The sequence below is a fragment of the Lissotriton vulgaris genome, chromosome 7 (assembly GCF_964263255.1).
Source record: "Lissotriton vulgaris chromosome 7, aLisVul1.2, whole genome shotgun sequence".
Taxonomy (NCBI): domain Eukaryota; kingdom Metazoa; phylum Chordata; class Amphibia; order Caudata; family Salamandridae; genus Lissotriton; species Lissotriton vulgaris.
This window is the reverse complement of record NC_141695.1, coordinates 491,483,318-491,503,051: the sequence shown is the minus strand read 5'-3', so window position 1 is coordinate 491,503,051 and position 19,734 is coordinate 491,483,318. Positions and strand designations below refer to the sequence as shown.

Sequence of the window (19,734 nt, the reverse complement as noted above, 5' to 3'; positions counted from 1 at the left end):
TTCAAAATTCAAAGACTGAACAACTGCTTTAGTCCGCGAACATCTATACACCAGATCGTTGTTTTGTAAAATACTAGCCTTAAGTATTTTGTTTCATAACTAAAGTTTTACATAACACTTATCATTTTCATACTGTAAACAGTCCCTCCCGAAGTTGACATCTGCATGAAGGCCAGCAGGATACCCCGAGGTTTCGATCCTTTCAGATATGGCCGCTAAGCCTACTACGTATCTGTCATTCCGCGGCATTCCAGTAAGGCTTAAGATGGCCGAACTATTTGTCAGTATGGAGATGTATGCTTGTCCTTCTATTGTTTCTACGCATGAGTGTAGTAGGTCATTCATATGTGTGTTCAGGATGGCGGTGGTGCTGCGAAGCACTGGTTCGGCGCTAGGTGCCTCCTCCCAATGTCTCTTACTATGTCTGGCTCGACGTTCTGTAGGGCATTCTTATCTGGTGGTCCCCCCACGATGCTGGTACAGCGCTTTATACAGAGAACAATACCCTCTACTGAGTTCAGTGCGAAAGGAGCAGGTAGGTAAATACGCCGACTTTGTCAATCGATCGGGATAACTTAACCAACGTATTTGGATAGAGTGGGGTGGACCTTGGTGGACGCATACAAGAAGCAGTTGCTAGTGACCGGTGGTCCAGACATAGACGTAGGACTGCGCGCACCTTGGCTCTGAACAGGGGCACAAACGAAGGACTTAGACGGCTACATGTTGGCGTGACCTAAACTTTTAATTGAGTAGCGCTACTTACGTTTTCAGTCCGGTTCGTGACATTGCAAGGGGTTAGATGTAGTTAATATAATCGTGGCCAGATAATGCTTCAACTGTGTGTCGGGCTTTAAATGATCCATTCTCTGCTTTATGTATTTTACATAGCAGCCACGTGGTGTGTACGGTGTTTACAAATGGATGAGGTGAACCCCAAGCTTCAGGCTCCAAGCAGCCAAAAGTCAGAACCTTCATGGTAGCGCTCGAGACCCAAATACTCACAGCTAAAGTGTGTTGGTACAACCCCCCTCCCCCCCCCTCTCCCCCCTCCTCCCCCTCCTCCCCCTCCTCCCACCTGTTTTAAGTCCCAGTATCCTTAATCGCACAACAGGCTGGCTACCTGTGTCAGACTCCTGCTTTCAGGTACAATCGATCCACAGTAGAAATGTATTTCTTTTTGAAGTAGAGGAATGAAGCTGAGCATCCTGCACTCCAGATCTTTGCAAAAGCAGCAATTTTGTTTTCCTGCAGCATTCAGGAAGTTTCTGTGACTGTGATAATTGATATGAAATTTACTGCGAAATTTAAGATCATAGTGAGTTGATTGTTTTTATTGTGCTCCACACATAAGAGCGCACAAGCGGTCACAACATAAATGCTAAGTGGTTCCATTTCATGAGACACCTTTAACTGCAGTCAAGATATAAATACCAAGTGGTTCCACGTCATGTATCATGATTATTAGCTAGTGCTGCTTTTTAGCTAAGGACCAGCCGCGGTGCGTCCATTGGGGCGTGGGGGCGTAGCCCCTATGGCCCGCAGCTCCCTCGGCATAGTTCAAACTAAAGACGCGAGAACTAAACTAGTCAGCATGACGTCGGATCGCCCACGAAGGGGGGGTAAGGGGGGGGGTCTGGCGTCATGTTGACTGACGACTGTGTAGCAGCAAAACACAAGTGCGCATGAGTGGGAATGGAGGGCACCTTGTCCACTCATGCGCACTTGTGTTTTACCTTGTTTGCGCATGCCCATAATGGGCGTGCCTCGGGCGAAAATTAGCAGTGCCCTTTGCCATGCCTGGTGCTGCTGGCAGGGCCAGCATTGGCTAAGAGGGGCCACTCCAGGGCCGTTCGTGTACAAGACGCCAAGCCGCAGAGGTGGCGCGGACCGAAGGGCTGAGGTAAGTTTTCCTTCTTTTTGATATTTAATTGAATTCCAAACCCTGCTGCCACCCTCCCCCCGTGAACCCCCTCCCACCTCCGCGAGCCGCGACCGGCCCAAGGTTCGGTGTGCAGTAGGGGTCTGGTCCCTGGGTATCTGAACGGTCCCAAGTGCCCGGAGTGTCCACTCGAAGGATGCAGGTCGTCGCTTTCTCTCATAGCCTTCGGATTCCTTCCCCCATAAAGTGCCTCTCTTCTCGCGCCCAAACCAGAGCATTGGCGAGTGCGTCAGCACAGCAATAATAAACAGGGATTCCCCTGCCGAATGGCATTCAATTATTTATGAGGACTCGGGCAACGTAAAGCGTTTATATCTAATCTAGGAAATCAGCCAAACAAAACCGTTTAGGAACTTAGGAAGACACTAGCATTGTCATCTGGAGAACGAGCTGTTGGCGAGTCCCAGGACACCATCGCGGTGACAACCAGCCAGAAGTAAAGAGGCTCCGGCCTTCGGGTTGTGCATGAGGAGTGAAGGAAAGCCAAGACACTCTGGGTGGGTGCTGCGAGCAGAGTGCAGGAAAAGCCACGAGGTGCAGGATGCTGCGTGCAGAGCTCAGGAGACGTCAAGAGGCTTAAGGTGGTGCATGTGGGGTTCATAAAAAGCCAGGAAGGTGAGTGAGGTGCATGCAGAGTGTGGGAGAAGCCAAGAGGCTCAGCGTGATCGTGATGCATGTCACGAGTAGACAAAGCCAGCAGTATCAGGGTTCCTCACGGTGATGAGCCAAGAGGTTCAGAGTGCAGCAACTAGAGTGCACGAGAAGGCAGGAGACTCGGAGAGCTTCGTGAGGAGTGCAGAATATTTAGGAGGCTCAAGGTGCTTTTAGTGGAGTGCAGAAGAAGCCAAGAGGCTCAAGGGGTGCATGCAAAGTGCAAGAGAAGACAAAAGGACAGGGTCTGAACACCAGCAGGGGCCACATCCCAGGGGTGTCGCTGTAAGAACCACACTCTGCCCGCACTTTGTAAGTCACCCACGGCAACGCAGGGGCGAAATCCATCACGCCGAACTTTGCCTCTTATCAAAGGCTGCTCCGGGGAAGGGTTAAGTGGGCCGCCGCCATGCTGTTTGGGCTCATCAGAGACCTATTTAATTAAGCTTGTCAGCACTATTGATTTTGGCGGTTTCAATTACTGCGCGGTATGGCTTCTGCATCTAGTGTGGTAACAATTACTTATTAATCAGGATATTAAACATCTCTCCTGCTCAGCGCCTCATACTTTGTTATAAATGACAGCGCTACATCAGGAGTGCACACACCTACAGAGGCAGATGGACTTTGGTGTTGTGTTTGTGTTTAAACAAAGCCTTCTGTGATTTGGTCTGCTTTATTTAATCCTGTTGTTTCTTCTGGGGTCGGGCACTTTAAAAAGCTAAATACTTAAGCAAAGCACATGGCTGGAAGTCATGAAGCGCTGCAGCTGACTGCTGCCTTATAGCTATGAACCAAGCAGGATATCTCTATTCGCCTTTGATGTTGCACATGTAAATACATTTTTGTCTGTTTCCTGTTTCACACAAGTTTATTTTTTTTAATAATTATTTTCCATAAAACAAACATTGGAATGACTGAATTTTTCAGGACAGAATCCGAATGCTATAAGGGTGTTATCATTTTCACTGTTGTTTAATGCTTTGTCTATATGGCACATTATGGTCACCGTGAGCAATGTAATTGAAGGAATTCTCTGTATATTATTGTTAAAATGGATTAATTACATTTTTTAAAATAGTATCACAAATACCTGGACAGGCTGTAATAAATTAAACCTATTGAGTGCACTGCAGCGAAGGGTGAGGGATGTCTGTGTGAGTGCAGGTTGAGCAGTGTGCCTGTGTAAGTCCAGGGTGAGTGATGTCTGTGTGACTGCAGGTTGAGCAGTGTGCCTGTGTGAGTCCAGGGTGAGTGATGTGGATGGGTGAATGCTGGCTTACTGATCTGTCAGAGAAGGGTGAGTAATGGGTCTAGGAGTGTAGGGTGACTGTGCCTATGTCAATGCAGGGAGAGTGATGTATCTGTGCAAGTGCAAAGAGACTTATCTAGCTACTTCCAGAGATGTGTTCGCCAAACCACCTATTTTCTTTCTCAAATTTGCTTTAGAATGCAACATTTGCCCACTCTTTTTTTCAAAATGTTCGCGGGGGAGACCCCCGGAACCCCCCATAGGTGGTTCGGGGTAGTTCTCTTGCCACAGTGCAGTATTTACACCTCACCACTTTCAAATGTCACCAGCCGCTACTGCTAAGGACACTTAAAAAGCTTAGTCTTTCAGGGGGTTGGCAAATTTATATAGCCCAGGCCTAGGACATATTAGTTGGGGTTTAAGACAGCAGCTCATCAAGTTTATTTTTTCCTCTGGACAAGTAGCCCCGGCCCCCAACAGCACAAACCTTTTGGCTGCCAGTTTACAGACTTACATTATCGATTTAGGAAAGAGGGTTGTCTGCTGCTGCTAAGGCAAGATATGTTTCTGTAGGAAATGGGTTCTAACCATTTTATCCCACTGGACATTTTTGCTTTTGACTAACTGTTTTTTTATTTTTTTCACTAGCCGGTTCTTACTCAAAATTTATAGACTGAGAATGCTGAACACTAGTGTACGCCTTCTAAGATAAGGCTGGTGCTGCGCAGTTAGGTTAAGATGCTCTGGGCTGCTTCCACCTGAGCAAACGCATGTCTGCGGGCTTCAAGTGGATGGGGGCACTTCCAGTTGACCTGGTGGGGTTTTAGAGTCCAATGGTATGGGAGATGGATTCGTTTTTCTCAGAGGATAGGTGTTGCAGGGATCCTGGGGTACTTAACATGGGTGGAGGTACCAAGGGGTGACTCTGTCAGGGGTATTCTTTATTTTAAGTGGGCAGTTCTTTTCATTAGGAAAGTCAATCATTCGGCAACAAGGTGGCAGCTGTAGACCCCAGCCTAAGTACTGTGGATGAGGGTCAGAGGTCCTGTGAGGGTCCTCCACCTGCATCTTTAGGCTGTAGTGACCTGGATTAGTGAGGGTACTAGGTTTGTGTATTCTCCAGGATGAAAATTGCCTTATATATATGCTCAATTAATTATTTGGCGGACATAGTATCTATGTTGGCCTGACGGAGGAATTCACATCTGCCAAGCTGAGACTACCCCGCCCAACACATTTAGAAATGACTACCAAGCTGATTATAATTTCTAAAGCCTTGGGAGGAACCGCCATCATTGCGCTTCATGTTAATTTTTATTTAAGTTTGACACCCAGCTCCGTCAACATCATAAAGCCGTCCATCGAACTCATTTATTTTAAGTTTCAAAAACAAAACTCCAAACTCCTTTTAAAATCAAAATGGTCCCCTTGCTAAGGGGCTCTCTCTTGTGGTAAGGGAAGCAGCATTGAACAGCTTTCACTGCCCCTTACCGCCAGGTTTTTCCTGGCTGTGATGGGCAGTGTGATGGAGAGTTTAACCTCTTGCACACCACTGCATCATTACTTTGGAATCTGGCAGCCATGTTAGGTGAGGCTAACCCTCCACCATCCAATTGGAGTGCGATTTCAGTACGTATTTAGAGGAAGCACACAACTCCTATCCAAATGAAATCATATTCTCAGAGCAGCCAAATTTAGCAAGCTCCCCTCTCAGTACTCGTTTTGAAAGCTTTTCTGTTAATCACATCAGGTCTAGCGACAGCTGTGCTGCCAAGTCAGACCTAAAAATGATAAAAAATGGAAAGAAAAAAGTACTGACCTGCATTTCTTGTTAGTTGGATGATCATATGTGATCAGGAAAATGCTGTCACTTACAGTGTAGGAATGCCAATAGCTCAAGCTGGCTTGCCGTTTGGCCCAAACTGCATTCTGTGGTTGGCAAATCGATATCTGAATGGAAGTCAAAGAGGGCTGGCCTAAAGCCCCTCTATGTATGTATGTATGTATGTATGTATATATGGTATTTTTAGGTGTCAGTTCATGCGCTGCTCTGCAAGGCATGCTGTATTGGGGTATGTACTTGAAGCCCTGGCCGTTGTCTGTCCGTATTTGTCATTGGCTTGTGTCCTTGTACTTCATAAATGCTGGCTTCTGATTCGTTAATAGGCTTGTCAGTCCCACCTTGTCTTCATTTGTAAACTCTCATGAGGACTGGCCCTTTTACTTCTGTTGTTACACTATAAGTCTTAGCTACCGCAGGTATGACATGCTTTCCTGCAACTTTTAGCGCGCCATGCGTGCTTTCACTTTCCAAGCAGCTCCGGACAATGGCAGCTTCTTCTTTGAAATGCAATAGGTCATGGCCTTTACAACAGTTTGAGCTATTGGCATTGTAAATGACAATGCCTTTTATTATGTGTTAATTATCAAAACCGATAAATAAAAGGAATTGTCATTTACAATGCCAATAGCTTAAACTCTCGCAAATGCGAGACCTTTTGCATTGCAAATAGTTGTTTTTATTTTTGTTCATGATTATTTTTATTACATGGGAGGGTGCCGAGACAGTAAAAACCATGGATAGACCGGACTTAAAAAAACTACAAAACTAATGTTAATTTGGTTTGCTTTTTTTTCTGCAGAAGTGGCAAGTGCAACAAAATATCTATGCTACCCGGAGACCTACCGATTTAATTGAAAGATGAAACTTATCAGACGTATAAAAAAAAACAAGCTATTGTTTGTTAACATATGCTAATGAATGTTAACATGTCAGCTGACTAATCTTACACGTCAGTCACAGGGAAATGGAAAAAGGTGTATTTTCTTTGACTTTATAGCAGCCAGTAGCCCTGCTCTTTTTCTGGCAGCTATAATTAATGAAGTCCATCTCAATGTTTTTGAAATTATGCATAAGACTATAACTCCTAACAGCAACTATCTACAGGCACATATTTAACGTGGCTTGTTTGATGCACATGCATTGTAACATACATTTGCGCCTGTCAGAAGCTATGATGAGTGGTACAAGGAGAAGTCTCATACACTTAACTGAGCAGTAGAGTCCTTTTCATGTTCTCGTTCAATGGAACAGTTCTGCGACAAACCCAAAGCTCTCTACCCAGCCTAAAAAGAATTAAAGCCTCTGTCTGTTGAAATACGTATAAATAAAGCAATCTGTAAGACGGTTTAAGTGCTTTGGCAAACTTTACATTTTTCTTGAAGAGTCACATTCTCTTGTAGAAAAGTTATATGTACAGCTTTAGCAAATTCAATTAATGTGTTCTGAGCCACTTACTCGTTTTCTTTTCCATTGATAGTTGCTGCGTATTAAAATTGATATAAAGTCAAAATGGTGGAATATACAGCATTTGCCCTTGCGATCACTGGCTACGATACCACCGCCGCCACCTGGACAGAAATCAAATAAAGGTGCTTCAAAACCAGGGGTAAGGAAGTCACATTGATTTTAACTGTGTTTTGGTTACAAGCTATTTAAACAAATACGATTTGCTTATATGAGGCATCCAAATCTACTTTATCTTCCATGCTTACATCTGTTAAGGCATGGTCTTTTCCGTGTGCCAAAATGGAGCACTTCTCTTTTACAACAAGATCTTGAGGAAAGTGAGGCAAGGATCCATTTCTAGTTAAAACAAGAGGTAATCAGATTTTAATAGTACACTGTCACCGAAAAAAATAAATAGATGCACATTTATAAAAAACCTGTACATTGGTTAATAGTAGTTAGTGTTCGTTGATAGAACCTTGTCTTAATTCGTTGTAGCTTGGATTAATTTGTGCCAATGTTTTCTGTGTAAAAATGTAAAATCGTGTCATTGCGTATAATCAGAAAGATAAAAAAAACAACAGAATTGAATGCTACCCAAAGAAAATCCCAATGATTCGGAAACATTGGATTAAACATTTTCATTTGTTGCTAATGTTGTTACCTGCATAAAGTCAGTATGGGGCTTCCACACTTTAGATGCCATTCACCCTTTCTTTGCTGAAAGCACTTAGACACACGTTTGTGTCTTTAAAATGTTGTACATCCCTCCTTTGCTTTCTAGAAGGGTTTCTGATCTATGAATATAAATACATACACAACTTAAATAAATATAAAGCAAAAGTACCCCTTTAGAGCAAAGTCATTATCCATCTTGGGAACATTGTTGTGCTCATCACTTTTATAAGATAGAAAAGACAAAACAGTACGATTTATCTTCTTATAGGCTGATAAAAGCTGGAACATTTTACTGATGGAAGATTGTTTCATATCGCCCTGTCTATCTTATTAAGGGTATCTATTTGAATACTAATCTATTTTCTTCGCAATCAATGTTCGATTGGTAATGTGGATGACATTCTAAGACCAGCTTTCTGTACTGTATTTGAAATGTTCGCTTCTGATCAATTAATTCCTCTGGACACACAGATTGTACATCTGCATCAAACCCAGAAAGAGCCACTGTGCATTTCCTTCACCTACCCAGTGCTAGTACCCTAGGGGACAATCATAGTTGCCAACATTCTGTGACAAAAAGCAGGTGGGATTCTTCAAGTTTAAAATCAGTGCCAAGTTAGATTATTATATTAGCCTCATGGTATTAAATCTTTTTTTCGACCCAACTTCAAACAGTTCAAAAACGGGCAGCATGCCTAGTAGTTTCTGCAGTACATTACAGCAATGCTAAGCCTATTTTGAAAGCTTTACATTAGCTGGCTATTCTGTAACTATTATTTTCTAGGTGCTCTGTATAGTTTATTGTGTCCTCTATGTAAACTCTCTCAACTATATGTCTAAGTGGATTTTGAAATGCAATCCAGCCAGACAACTTCTTTCCTCTTTGTTGGAAATTGGGTAACTGGTTGAGGTAGATGAAACCCTACTCAAGGAGCAACCACAATTCTTGTCAGGGTGAAACACAGGCCAACCCCAAATTAACCTGTGCTTAAACTTTTGGTAGCATTGCACAAAAGCAGTCAGGCTTCACTTAGAGGGAATGTGTTAAATGTATTTATGCAGCACTTCAAATAGTAATGAAGTGAAAACACAACAAAAGAAAAACCCCACACTAATTTATAGAAATAGAGTAACATTGAAAATAATATTAGAGACCAAAATGACAAAAATCCAATTAGTAGAACCAGAGAAATGCAAGTTTAAAGATTTAAATAAAAATAGTGCCTAGTAGCACAAAGCACTGACTGAGTGTTGGAAATGGCCGTTTTTGCAGGGTTATCCCAAACATTTTGCTTTTTCCTCCTATTTTCCCCTGACCTGTTTGTGTTGGTTTTTAGGACTCTGGGCACTTTACCACTGCTAATCAGTGCTAAAGTGCATATGCTCTCTGTGTAAATTGTGTTATGGAATGTTTTTTCCATGATTGGATATTTGATTTACCTGTTAACCCCTAGTAAAGTGCACTGCATGTGCCAGGGCCGGTGAATCGAATGCTACTTGGGGGTCTGCAGCACTGGTTGTGCCACCCCGTGAGTAGCCCTGGAAACGGTAACTCAGACCTACCATTGCAGATTCTGCACGCAGTTTGTAACTGCCATGTCAACTTGGCGAGTGCACACACTGGCCGGTCCCTACCCTTCCCTTTTCTTACATGTCAGACACCCCTCAGGTAGGCCCAAGGCACACCTGTGGGCAGGGTGCCGTGTATGTGAAAGGTAGGACATGCCCTTGTGTATGTGGCATGTCCTAATAGTGAATTACAGCCAATTTCGTTTTTCACTATTGCAAGGCTAACCGGTCCCTATAGGACAGAATGGGAGGTTTTGTTTATAACATCTTATAAACATAACTGGCCCAGGGAATTCGCTAAGAAAATGAAATTTAGTATGCCCGAACTCAGAATCTAAAGATGCATCTTTTAGTGAAGGTTATTTTTACATTCTGCGGTTGAAAATTCCACTTTTAGAAAGTGGGTATTTTCTTGCTCAGTCATCCCATGTGCCTCTGCTGGAATGTGGATTGCCTGTCTGGGTTTTGGATGACAGAAGGCTGATGGGACCGAGGGGCTATGTAGGTCAGGAAATGGCTGAATAGACCCGGGCTACGATGGGGGAAGAGGGAGGAGATTTCCTTGCACCTCAAAGGGCCTGGTCTGCGTCTGACCAATGCCGTCTCCACCTTCTGCCAGGAATTTACTCCAGATAAGGCCCAACTGATTCTGGCTGGGCACAGACACCCTCTGCCTGGAAGATCAAAGGATTTTTAACATAAATACTGGGTCCCAAACCCCTGAACTTTAGAACTCATCTGCATCAAGAAGACTGCCAAGTAGAAGCGCGAAAAGGAACGACTGCTTTGCTGGGTGCTTTGCTGGGCTGGCCTGCAGTGGCTGCTTCTGTCTTGGGCAGTGAAAGGCCTGGACTGAACTTTCTGCAACCCAATTTTTGAGTCTCTCCAAGGGCTTGAGGTAGAGCTTGCCCCCTGTTCACGAAGTCTCAGGAACAACAAATACTTCAAACTCTACTGCCCACAGCACTGGGGACTGTTGTTTTGTGCTACAAACAGAGGACAAGCAACTCAACAACGCTGCTGCCGACTCCGTGACCTCAAGCCACCTCAGAGGGCACCGCTGCAACCCGCACCGCAACCTTGGTCTCACCGATGACGCCAACACCGAGCCACTGCTTGTACCGCGACCTGCGGGCACCACACTCTGCACCGCCTTGCTGCAAGCCAAAGCTTTGGCACCGCAGAGGGCACCGGCGGACCCTCACCGCCTCTCTTCACGCCGAAGCTTTCGCACCGCAGAGGGCACTGCTGCAACGCCTCCCCGATACCCTGGTCTCACCTACAACGCCTGTTGATGCCGCCACCTAGCCGCTGCTTGCACCACGCCTTGGGCACTGCACTCCGCACTGCCTCACTTCACGCCGAAGCTTTCGCACCGCAGAGGGCACTTCCGCAATGCCGCACCGATACCCTGGTCTCACCAACAACACCTGTTGATGCCGCCACCTAGCCACTGCTTGCACCGCGACATGTGGGCACCACACTCTGCACCTCCTCGCTTCACGCTGAAGTTTTGGCACCGCAGATAGCACCGCCGCACCGCCACCCTGGTCTCACCGACAACGCCTGTTGATGCCGCCACTGAGCCGCTGCTCGCACCGCTACCTGTGGGCGCCGCACTCCTCACCGCCTGGCTTCACCAGGAAGCCTTGGCCTGCTTGACGCCCCCACCCCCTGCCGAAATCGATGCTGCTGCTTGCACCGTGGTTTGAGGGCACCACTCGTAAGTCACACGACGCAACGCCTTCATCCCACACCGCAGCCTTGGCCTTCCGGCGCCATCAACTCCAGTTCGTCAGCCGAGGACAGCGCTTCAGCAACGACGCCGCCGCTGCTTGCACCGTGACCTACTAGCACTGTGGTGAGCATCGCCTTCATCTCCCACCGCGACCCTGGTCTCACCGACTATGCCATTTGACGCCGCCACCAAGCCACTGCTCGCACCGCGACCTCGGGGCACCGCGCGGCGGCCTGCTGTCCTTCACACGCAGCACCCATCGCCTGCCAGCGCTCCTGATTCCATTAGAGAGAAGCTCGACCTGCAACGCTAGAGAATTCAAGGGCCCCATTGCCCTGCATTTCTCAGAGGTACTGTTTTGCAGGTCTTCCCGACACCGTAGCTGGCCTGCGACCCCACGACCATCCAGAACTGTTGGATTTTGTTGTTCACAACGCCGTGGTAGCCCGGACAGAGCTATCCACAAAAGGAACTCTTTTTAATCAACATATTTTCTGAACTGTGAACTTTTAAGTATAGTATTGTGGATTTTATCGTTTTTGGTCTTTTTTTGTCAAAGGTATTTTTATTGACATTATAGTGAGAACACTAAAAAAGAAACATGCGACAATCCCGCACATCATCCCACGCAGGGGGTAGCAAGAGCAGCAGCCAGAGGATAGAATGATGGGCTGGAGACAGGTCCCCGTGATCAAGCTTCCTATATATAGCGTGGTTTCCTAGGAGGTGCCGACCGACCAACATGTGAGCCACCATTCGGCATGCATTGGAGGCAGCGGCTAGCTAAGAGTCCCGGTTGTGCAAGCTCAAAACAATGCGTACTAACGCTTAAGCCTCCCGGAAAGTTGACCACAATCAGCTTACAGTAGTGCTAATGTATGTGTGTGTCTTGTAAAGCGCACTGCTGCCCTGAGGCGTCGTGGCGCTGCAGACCGCTGGGGAACCTGTCCTGGCTATCCCTGTGAGATGGTCCCTACCGGGTATCTCCAAGGTGAAACCAGGCATCCCCTGCGAATGTGGGGGGCCGTTGTAGAGATAAGGCAAGCTAATGCCCAGAGTTGCCGAGTGTGATCCCTGATTAGAGTAGGCACCGAGGCGAGAATTATCAAGTGCGCTGACCCTGGTCCACGACCCTGCCGCGTCGGGAATTGAACCCTGATCCCGGGCCGTTCTCTGCTTCCGTGTCTGCCGCCTCTAACCAGTGAGCCACACCACTCCACTGCTAACAGACCCTTCCACAGGCATGTGACTTGGCATGCATTAATATAAGTGAACAATATGAGAGACGTCATAACGAACATAAAATTCGAACAACCCCCCCCCCCCCTCCCCTCCCTCTACCTCCCCCTCCCTCTACCTCCCCCTCCCTCTACCTACCCCTCCCTCCTCCCCACTAGCAACATGCTAAGGACAGGTTACCGGACGTGTAGCGGCAGAGATTCAGAGTTGAAACAAGTGGAGAGCTCTAACGCTAGGAGAACACACGGCGGATGGTAGGCCCTTGGAGAGGAAAGCGACCAGCGGGCCCCAGCGAAACTCAAAGTTCTTAAAATCGTCCAGAAAAATATGTGCCATCCTCTCCATACTCAACAATTTCCAGAGCCTCGAATGCCAAAGAGAGGTGGCCCGAGCCTCTTTCTTCTTCCACGCTGCGACCAGAGTAATTTTGCCCGCTCCAATGCTGAGCCACATGATCCTCTTGTCCGCCCTGGTCTGGTGTTCGAGACAAGGAGCACGAAGACTCAACAGAGTGGAAGCCATCGAGGTAGGTATGGGGTATCCCAACATTTCTTTAATTTGGGCGAGAATTTCCTCCCAGAACGGCCGGATAATGGGGCAGTCCCACCAAATGTGCTGGAAGTCCCCTAAGAGCCCACACCCCCTCCAACATCTATCGGAAGTGTCCAGGAAGATCAATTTCAGCCTGGCGGGGTGTAGGTACCAGTCCATCATGGTCTTAATATGTGCCTCCCTAAGCTCCACTGAATGATTAAACTTGGCAATGTCTGACCATAAGTGTGTCCACTCGGCGTCTAAAATGTCCTGTTGAAGGATCCCCTCCCACATAGTCATATACCGAGGCCTAGGGGAAACTGCAGTGGTATGTAGTAACCCATAGATGAAAGTGATGACCCCTTCATGGAGGAAGTCTTGGTCAAGAAGGCTTCGAACCTCGTAAGGGGCTGAGTGGCCGCCTCCCTCACCTGGGGGGAGAGCACCCAGTGTAATAATTGAGCGTGGTGGTATCGCTCATTCTCCAGAACCCCGTAATCCCTCCTACAGCTTTCAAAGGTGAGTGGGTCAAAGTTGTGAAATAGGTGTGTGAGCGCTAAGCAACTGCCCTCCTTCCAAGCCCCAAAGGGGCCCTCGAGTAACGCTGGGGGGAAGGTGGGGTTAAAATGTAGGGGCGTGAAGGGGGAGGGGAAGGTGGTCCACGTTTCATCTCTGGAGACTGAGTCCCAAACCTTCAGGGTGGTGCTAGTGGGGATACTGACATAGGCATTCTTGGTTCTATCACACTTGGGCCTCCACACCAAGTCCCAGATCGTTCTCCCTGCAACGCTCCTATCCATGTGCAGCCAGTGTTTTTCTGATTCTTGTTGTGACCACTCTACTAGTATACGGAGTTGTGCAGCTTTATAGTACAAGTGATTATTAGGCAGCCCCACGCCTCCCGCTTTCCTCGGTCTGCGTAGGATGGCGAAGGAGAAGCGCGCCCGGCCCCCCTGCCAGATGAAACGCAGCATCATGGACTTCACTCGCCTGAAGAATTCCCTGTCGAGGTCTATACGAAGGGACTAGAATAGGTACAGAAGCTTGGGAAGAAGGGTCATTTTAATCGCATGAATCCTCCCTAACCAGGAAATGAACATGGGTTTCCATCGGGCCAGTTCGGACTGGATCTTAGCCAGGAGCGGAGGGAAGTTAGTACAGTTTCCCCAGCGTGGTGGTCAAGTGTATCCCCAGGTATTGAATAGAGGAATCAGTCCATGGAAGAGGTGTTCGCGACTTGAGATGGGGAACTTCAGACTGGGTGATTTTGAGGTTAAGGACGTAAGATTTGTCGTAATTAATTTTGAACCCCGCCACCACTTCAAAGCGCTCCAGTACGGCTTGCACATAAGGAAGAGAGTGGGCCGGATCTGAGAGGGAGAGGATGACATCGTCTGCAAAGAGAGTAATCTAATGAGACCCCCCAGTGAAGGCAGTCCATGAATGTCGAGGTTTGCTCTCACCGCTATTGCCAGTGGTTCTATGCTAAGGGCAAAAAGCAGCGGCGACAGGGGACAACCCTGCCTAGTGCCCCGAGACTGCTCAAAGAAGGGAGGCATGTAACCATTCACCGCCACTCGGGATTGGGGGGAGAGGTAGTTTGCCCGAATCATTGTTAAAAATTTAGAAGAGAAGCCGAAGGCGGCCAGCGTGCGGAAAATGAATCCCCAGTCCACCCTGTCAAACGCCTTCTCGGCGTCCAGGCCCACCAGAACCGCCGGGATTTTAAACTTATTGGCTTTTTCAATTAAGTGTATCACCCGCCGTGTGTTATCATGGGTCTGGCGCCCCTTGATGAACCCTGACTCGTATCTATGAGTGCCGGCATCAGGTCGTTGGGCCGCTGGGCGATGATAGAGGAGTAAAGCTTCGCATCCAAATTTAAGAGGGCAATCTGCCTATAGGAGGCGCATTTACTGGGGTCCTTACCGGGTTTGGGAATGATAGATATTAGTGCCTCTGCCATTGTGCGAGAGGTCTCGCCCTCTTCGCCATGCCGTTAAACAGCTGGACTAGGTATGGGCAGATTTCAGAGGCGAAAGTTTTATAGAAAATGGCCGTATACCCATCTGCCCCCGGGGCCTTGTGGGGCTTTACAGCTTTAATGGCAGCCAGCACGTCGTCCCTGGTGAAGGGGGCAGAGAGCGCCTCATTCCATTCCGCTGAAACCTGGGGCAGTGCTAATCCCTGTAGGTATTAGTTTTGAGCATTAACATCAAGGTTATCCCCTGTATAAAGAGTCTTGTAAAAGGCCCTAAATAGCTCAGCCTTCGCCTCGTCCTGGTGTGTCACTCCCCCCGTGTGTTCTGAATTCCCCCAACTTACTCCCGTTCCCTCTTGTCCCGAAGCTGCCTGGAAAGGTGTCTCCCCACTTTGTTGTCCTGGGAGTAGGAGAGGCGCGGTAGTTTCAGCAGGGTGTATTCGACCCTATTATTATAGTGGGCCCGGAGTTTACCTCTGACGGCCGTTAGCGGCCGTAATCCCAATCTAAGCCTTCTCTAATGTGGATTGTTCCTCCTCCAGTTGGTCTCTTTCCCGACCGCGCTGCCGATTAAGAGCAGCATTCAGTGCCATGCAATGCCCGCGAAAAACACGCCTAAAAGGCATCCCAAGTGGTGAAGACCGTGGTGTCCCCTGGGTCATTGAGTGCGAAAAACTCAGTTATAAGTCCTCGCAACTTGTTACAGGAGGGTTTGTCCCGGACCAGGGAAGATGGGAAATACCACTTTGGACTGTCCTTACTCCTCGCGCCCCACTGGAGACCCACTGTGAGCAGGCTATGATCAGAGACCGATAGTGGGAAGATTTTGGCCTCCCGGAGATCCCCCCCCTAAGGGACTGGCTCAGGAAGAAGTGGTCAATTCGAGAATAGGAGCAGTGGACATGGGAGAAAAAGGTGAAGTCTCTGGATTGGGGGTATAGGAAGCACCAGGCATCAAAAAGGCCCAAGTCAGAAATTTGTTGTTGCGTGTCGGGGGAGAACGTGCCCATATCCGACCTCTGTGAGTGCGTGCTATCTAGGTCCTTCTGCCACACCAAATTGAAGTCCCCCATGACAATCAGCGGCCCCTCACCTAAATCAACGACGTTCCTCAGCAGGGTATGTAGAAAGACATTTTGCCCAGTGTTAGGTGCAAACAGCACAAGGAAGGTGCAGAGCCTACCCCGCAAGAGGCCCTAACCATGACCCAGCGTCCCTCCCTGTCACTCTGTACACCCAGAGGTTGGAATTGTAGGGTCGAGCGGAACATAAGGGCCACCCCCCTCTGCTTCATGGTGGCGGAGGATCTGTATATTAGTGGGAACAGTTGATGCTTAAGGCGTGAGTTCTCCGATTTGGCCAGGTGGGTCTCCTGTAGGCCCACTATATCTAGTTGATGGTCAGTGATATATTTCCAGATCTTTTGGCGCTTCTGGGGAGAATTCAGCCCTTTAACGTCGTCCCTAAGGTTAGAGGCAACATTGGGAGTTCCTTCGATACAGCTCCTCAAAGGCCGCCCGCCCCAGCCCTCCATGTTGAGTGATCGAGTGTCTGGCTCCCCCAACCTCCATCCCCCGCCAGGACCCGAGCGTAGCATGCAACCACCCTCTCACGCCAAGACCAAACCGCTTCGCTGGACCTCTCTGCCCTGGACTCCCCCTCATCGACCCACCCCACTCTTGAGTACCCTGGAATCAGATCTTCGAGCAAACCCCTGCTACCACCACAACCCCCCTAGCCCACTCCCCCAACCCCCCCAACACCCCCAAAAGAAAAACACAATACTCAGAATAAACCCCCCACATAGCCTCCCCACCACAGCGGAGAGGGTGCTTCTTGACCGTAGACCCATCTAACAACCCCCTGTAGCTGATGCAGAGTCCCACTCCCCTCCCCTCCTCCCCCCCTCCAACAATCAGCAACAAACCCCCCCATAACTGGAACAAAATAGGACAAAGAGAAAGCAACACACGACAGTTCGCAAGACAGACCCCAGAGGCAAGGGGAGATGGCACCAGTCAATATTCTTCTAGTTCCTGATACAGGACACCCTCACGGGCCAGGACATAGATCACAAGAGTTACCTCATAAGGGCAGCCCCCTCCGACGCCTGCAATCAGCCCACTCAGGACCTCACGTGCCCTCTTCGCCATCCGCCGCCGCTGCGTCAGTCACCAGCGCCACAGAAGCCACTGCCGCTCCTTGTTCCTGCAGACTTTTGGACAAGTCGGGTTTCCTCGCAGATGCTGGCCCTCCCACTCTCTGCTAGTCCGCCAAGCGTCGTCGTCATCTACCAGAGGAAGTGCCATCGCCCGCCGGTGAATCGGACCTCTCCAAGCCTAAAATGCCCAGGGCCATTTCCAAGGACCGCACCTGGACCAATTTATTCTGCCATCTGAAGATGAGCCGGAACGGATGCCCCCAGGAGTAGGGCACATTCTGTTCCCGTAGGTGGTTGGTGACTGGCTTGAATTCTCGGCGCTTCAGCAGAGTAGAAGCCGCTAGATCCTGGAATAGCAAGGGACGGTGATCCCGAAACTGAAGGAGATTCAAGTTGCGTGCCTTACGGAGGATCCGCTCTTTCAACTGAAAGTCATGGACGCACACCAATATATCAGGGGGAGAGGCTTTGGGGCCCCGCGGCAAACCAACTCGGTGTACTCTGTCCATCTGAATCCCCTGCGGGTCTTCTTTGTTAAGGATGTGCCTGAAAAGGGCCTCTACGTACTCTCGCAAGTCTGCCCCCTCACCTTTCCATGGCACCGCCCAGATCCTAATGTTGTTACGGCGAGACCTATTTTCCAGGTCCTCTGCGTGAGCTTGTAGGTCCAGGTTCTGCTCAGATTGACGGATCACGTCCTGCTGAAGCCGATGGATGTCCTCCGCCGTCCCCAAATCATGCTCCTCCAACGTTGCGACCCGCTTCCCTACGCCGTCTACATCTCTCCACACCTCACGCAGGTCAGATGCCAGTTGGGAGCGCAGCTCCGAGATGTCTTCCTTAATGGCGGCAAAGAGCTCTTTCATAAAGGCCTTGGTTGCGGGCTCCTCATTCTTACCTCGCTGCGGGGGTTTGTCCGGCACCGGGGATGCAAGCTGCGCAGCCCCTTTTGGCGTCCCCTCTTTCCCAGGCTTGTCCTTCCTCTGTCTAGTCGTCATCCTAATGGCCTCCCAGGCCAGATGCCACTGCCCAGGGCAGGAAGGGAAAAAAGGGCCGAGTGAGTCCTGTGTCGCCTTGCTCACTACTCGAGACCGCTGTGATGCCTCAGATATTGATCGCCAGGCCGACTGCCCACACTTCTGCTCATGCGTACCACGCAGCGTCTCCGTCAGTGCCTGCGCGCTAGATAGAAGGCCTTCAAAATGCGCCGAAAAGATCAGGGACCCTCCTTTACCTACTGGCCTTGTAGCGTAATGTCCTCGCCACGAGCAATCCTGCCGTACAGTCTGCCAGGCCCGGGGGCGGTTCTGGGTCAACACCTCTCCTATGGCTCCCAGCACCGGCTAAGCACTGTCCGCCTCTCCGCAGCCCACCGGGCACTGCTGCTCCCACCGCTGCCCGCTGCCGAGGTCAGGCCTCAAAGAGGCCGAGCCAGCTCCGTCACTGCAAGTGTTAGGCTTCAACAGGCTGCGTTTCCAGACCCCCCAAACTCTTCCGTGTCACCCCACCGGGGCAGGTCAGGGCACTCCTACGGTGCCACCTGCGCCCGCTTCCTCGTCTTCCCTGCTAATCCCGCTGCCAACAATCCCCCACTGCTCCTCACCAGGGACCGTCAGCGGCAGCCGCAGCTGCAGCACATTCAGGGACTCACGGATTACGTCGCACCTCCAGCTCCAAGTAGACCCAAACGCCCCGGCCTCAGGTAGGCGGGCTGCCGACCTCTTCAGCTCCGGGCTCGGCACCTGCTCTCGGCGCCGGACTCCCCGGGGCCCGCAAAGCATCCTTGTCGAACTCCACAGCAGGGGCCTGATATGGCGTTCGGCCGCCCGCAGTGACTCTGCCGCCAGCCTCCGACAAGGCTTTAATGCGCCGCTAGGTCGTCAGGCCGCCTCACCGCTCCGGACGCCGCCTAGGTTATCTGGTTACGCCTGACCAGGGTACAACTTTAGGCTGACAGCGATGGAGTGTGGGCCGTATGCAGGGATCAAGCTGGGCCTTCTTAACAAAGTACCTTAAATCCTTGTTGTGAGTGGTGAGAGATCCTGCATTGAGGATGCATCATGCAACTGTGGTTTCGAGGAGCTGCGGACGGCAATGTGAGGTCCTGCATTGAGGATGAGTCGCGCAGGACCAGTTCCAATGAAGCAATTGACGAGTCTTTTGATGCAAGGTCCGGCGTCGGCGAGGATAATGTCGACAATGGCTTGCAATATAAAGTCCTGCATCAGGAATGTGTCACACAGAGGCAGTTCCGAGAGGCTGCGATGCAGGTTCCTGCATTAGTGATTTGTTGCACAGCAGCAGTTCTAATGCGGGGCTGCAGGGCGATGTGTTGTGCTGCATAGGATCTGCCCCAAAGACCACAGTTGGCCTGGCAGAGCACCCGGTGGTCCTGGGGTCAAGATGCAGGTCCAGTTCTTTTTACTCAGGCAGCATAGCGGTAGAGTAGCAGTCCTTCTGGAGTCTTCCAGAGGCGTACTGTACATTTGGGTGTGAAGATTCAATCTTTCTACCTGGTGCCAGCTTTGAAGTAGGATCAGGTTCTGTAGGTTTACACCCTTTTCCTGCCTGCTTGCCCTAGCTTGTCTAGGGGCACAAAGAATTAGTATCAAACCTTTGTGAGTGTGCTGCGGAAGAGTCTATGTGATGTTCAAGTGTGGTAGTTGACAGATCTGCCCCCCCCCCTATCAAATCCGAGAT

At 49.4% G+C, this 19,734-nt stretch overlaps 1 protein-coding gene across 1 annotated transcript in view; it reads left to right on the top strand.

The window, feature by feature from the left end:
- Positions 1-295: 295 nt before the first annotated feature.
- SCO1 (synthesis of cytochrome C oxidase 1) overlaps positions 296-19,734 on the top strand; it is a 130,713-nt gene continuing 111,274 nt past the window's right edge. Inside the window, exons 1-2 of the mRNA XM_086930560.1 lie at positions 296-535; positions 7,166-7,294. Of these exons, the coding sequence (XP_086786686.1) occupies positions 359-535; positions 7,166-7,294 (306 nt within the window). The 5' untranslated portion in view covers positions 296-358. The remainder of the gene's footprint in view (positions 536-7,165; positions 7,295-19,734) is intronic.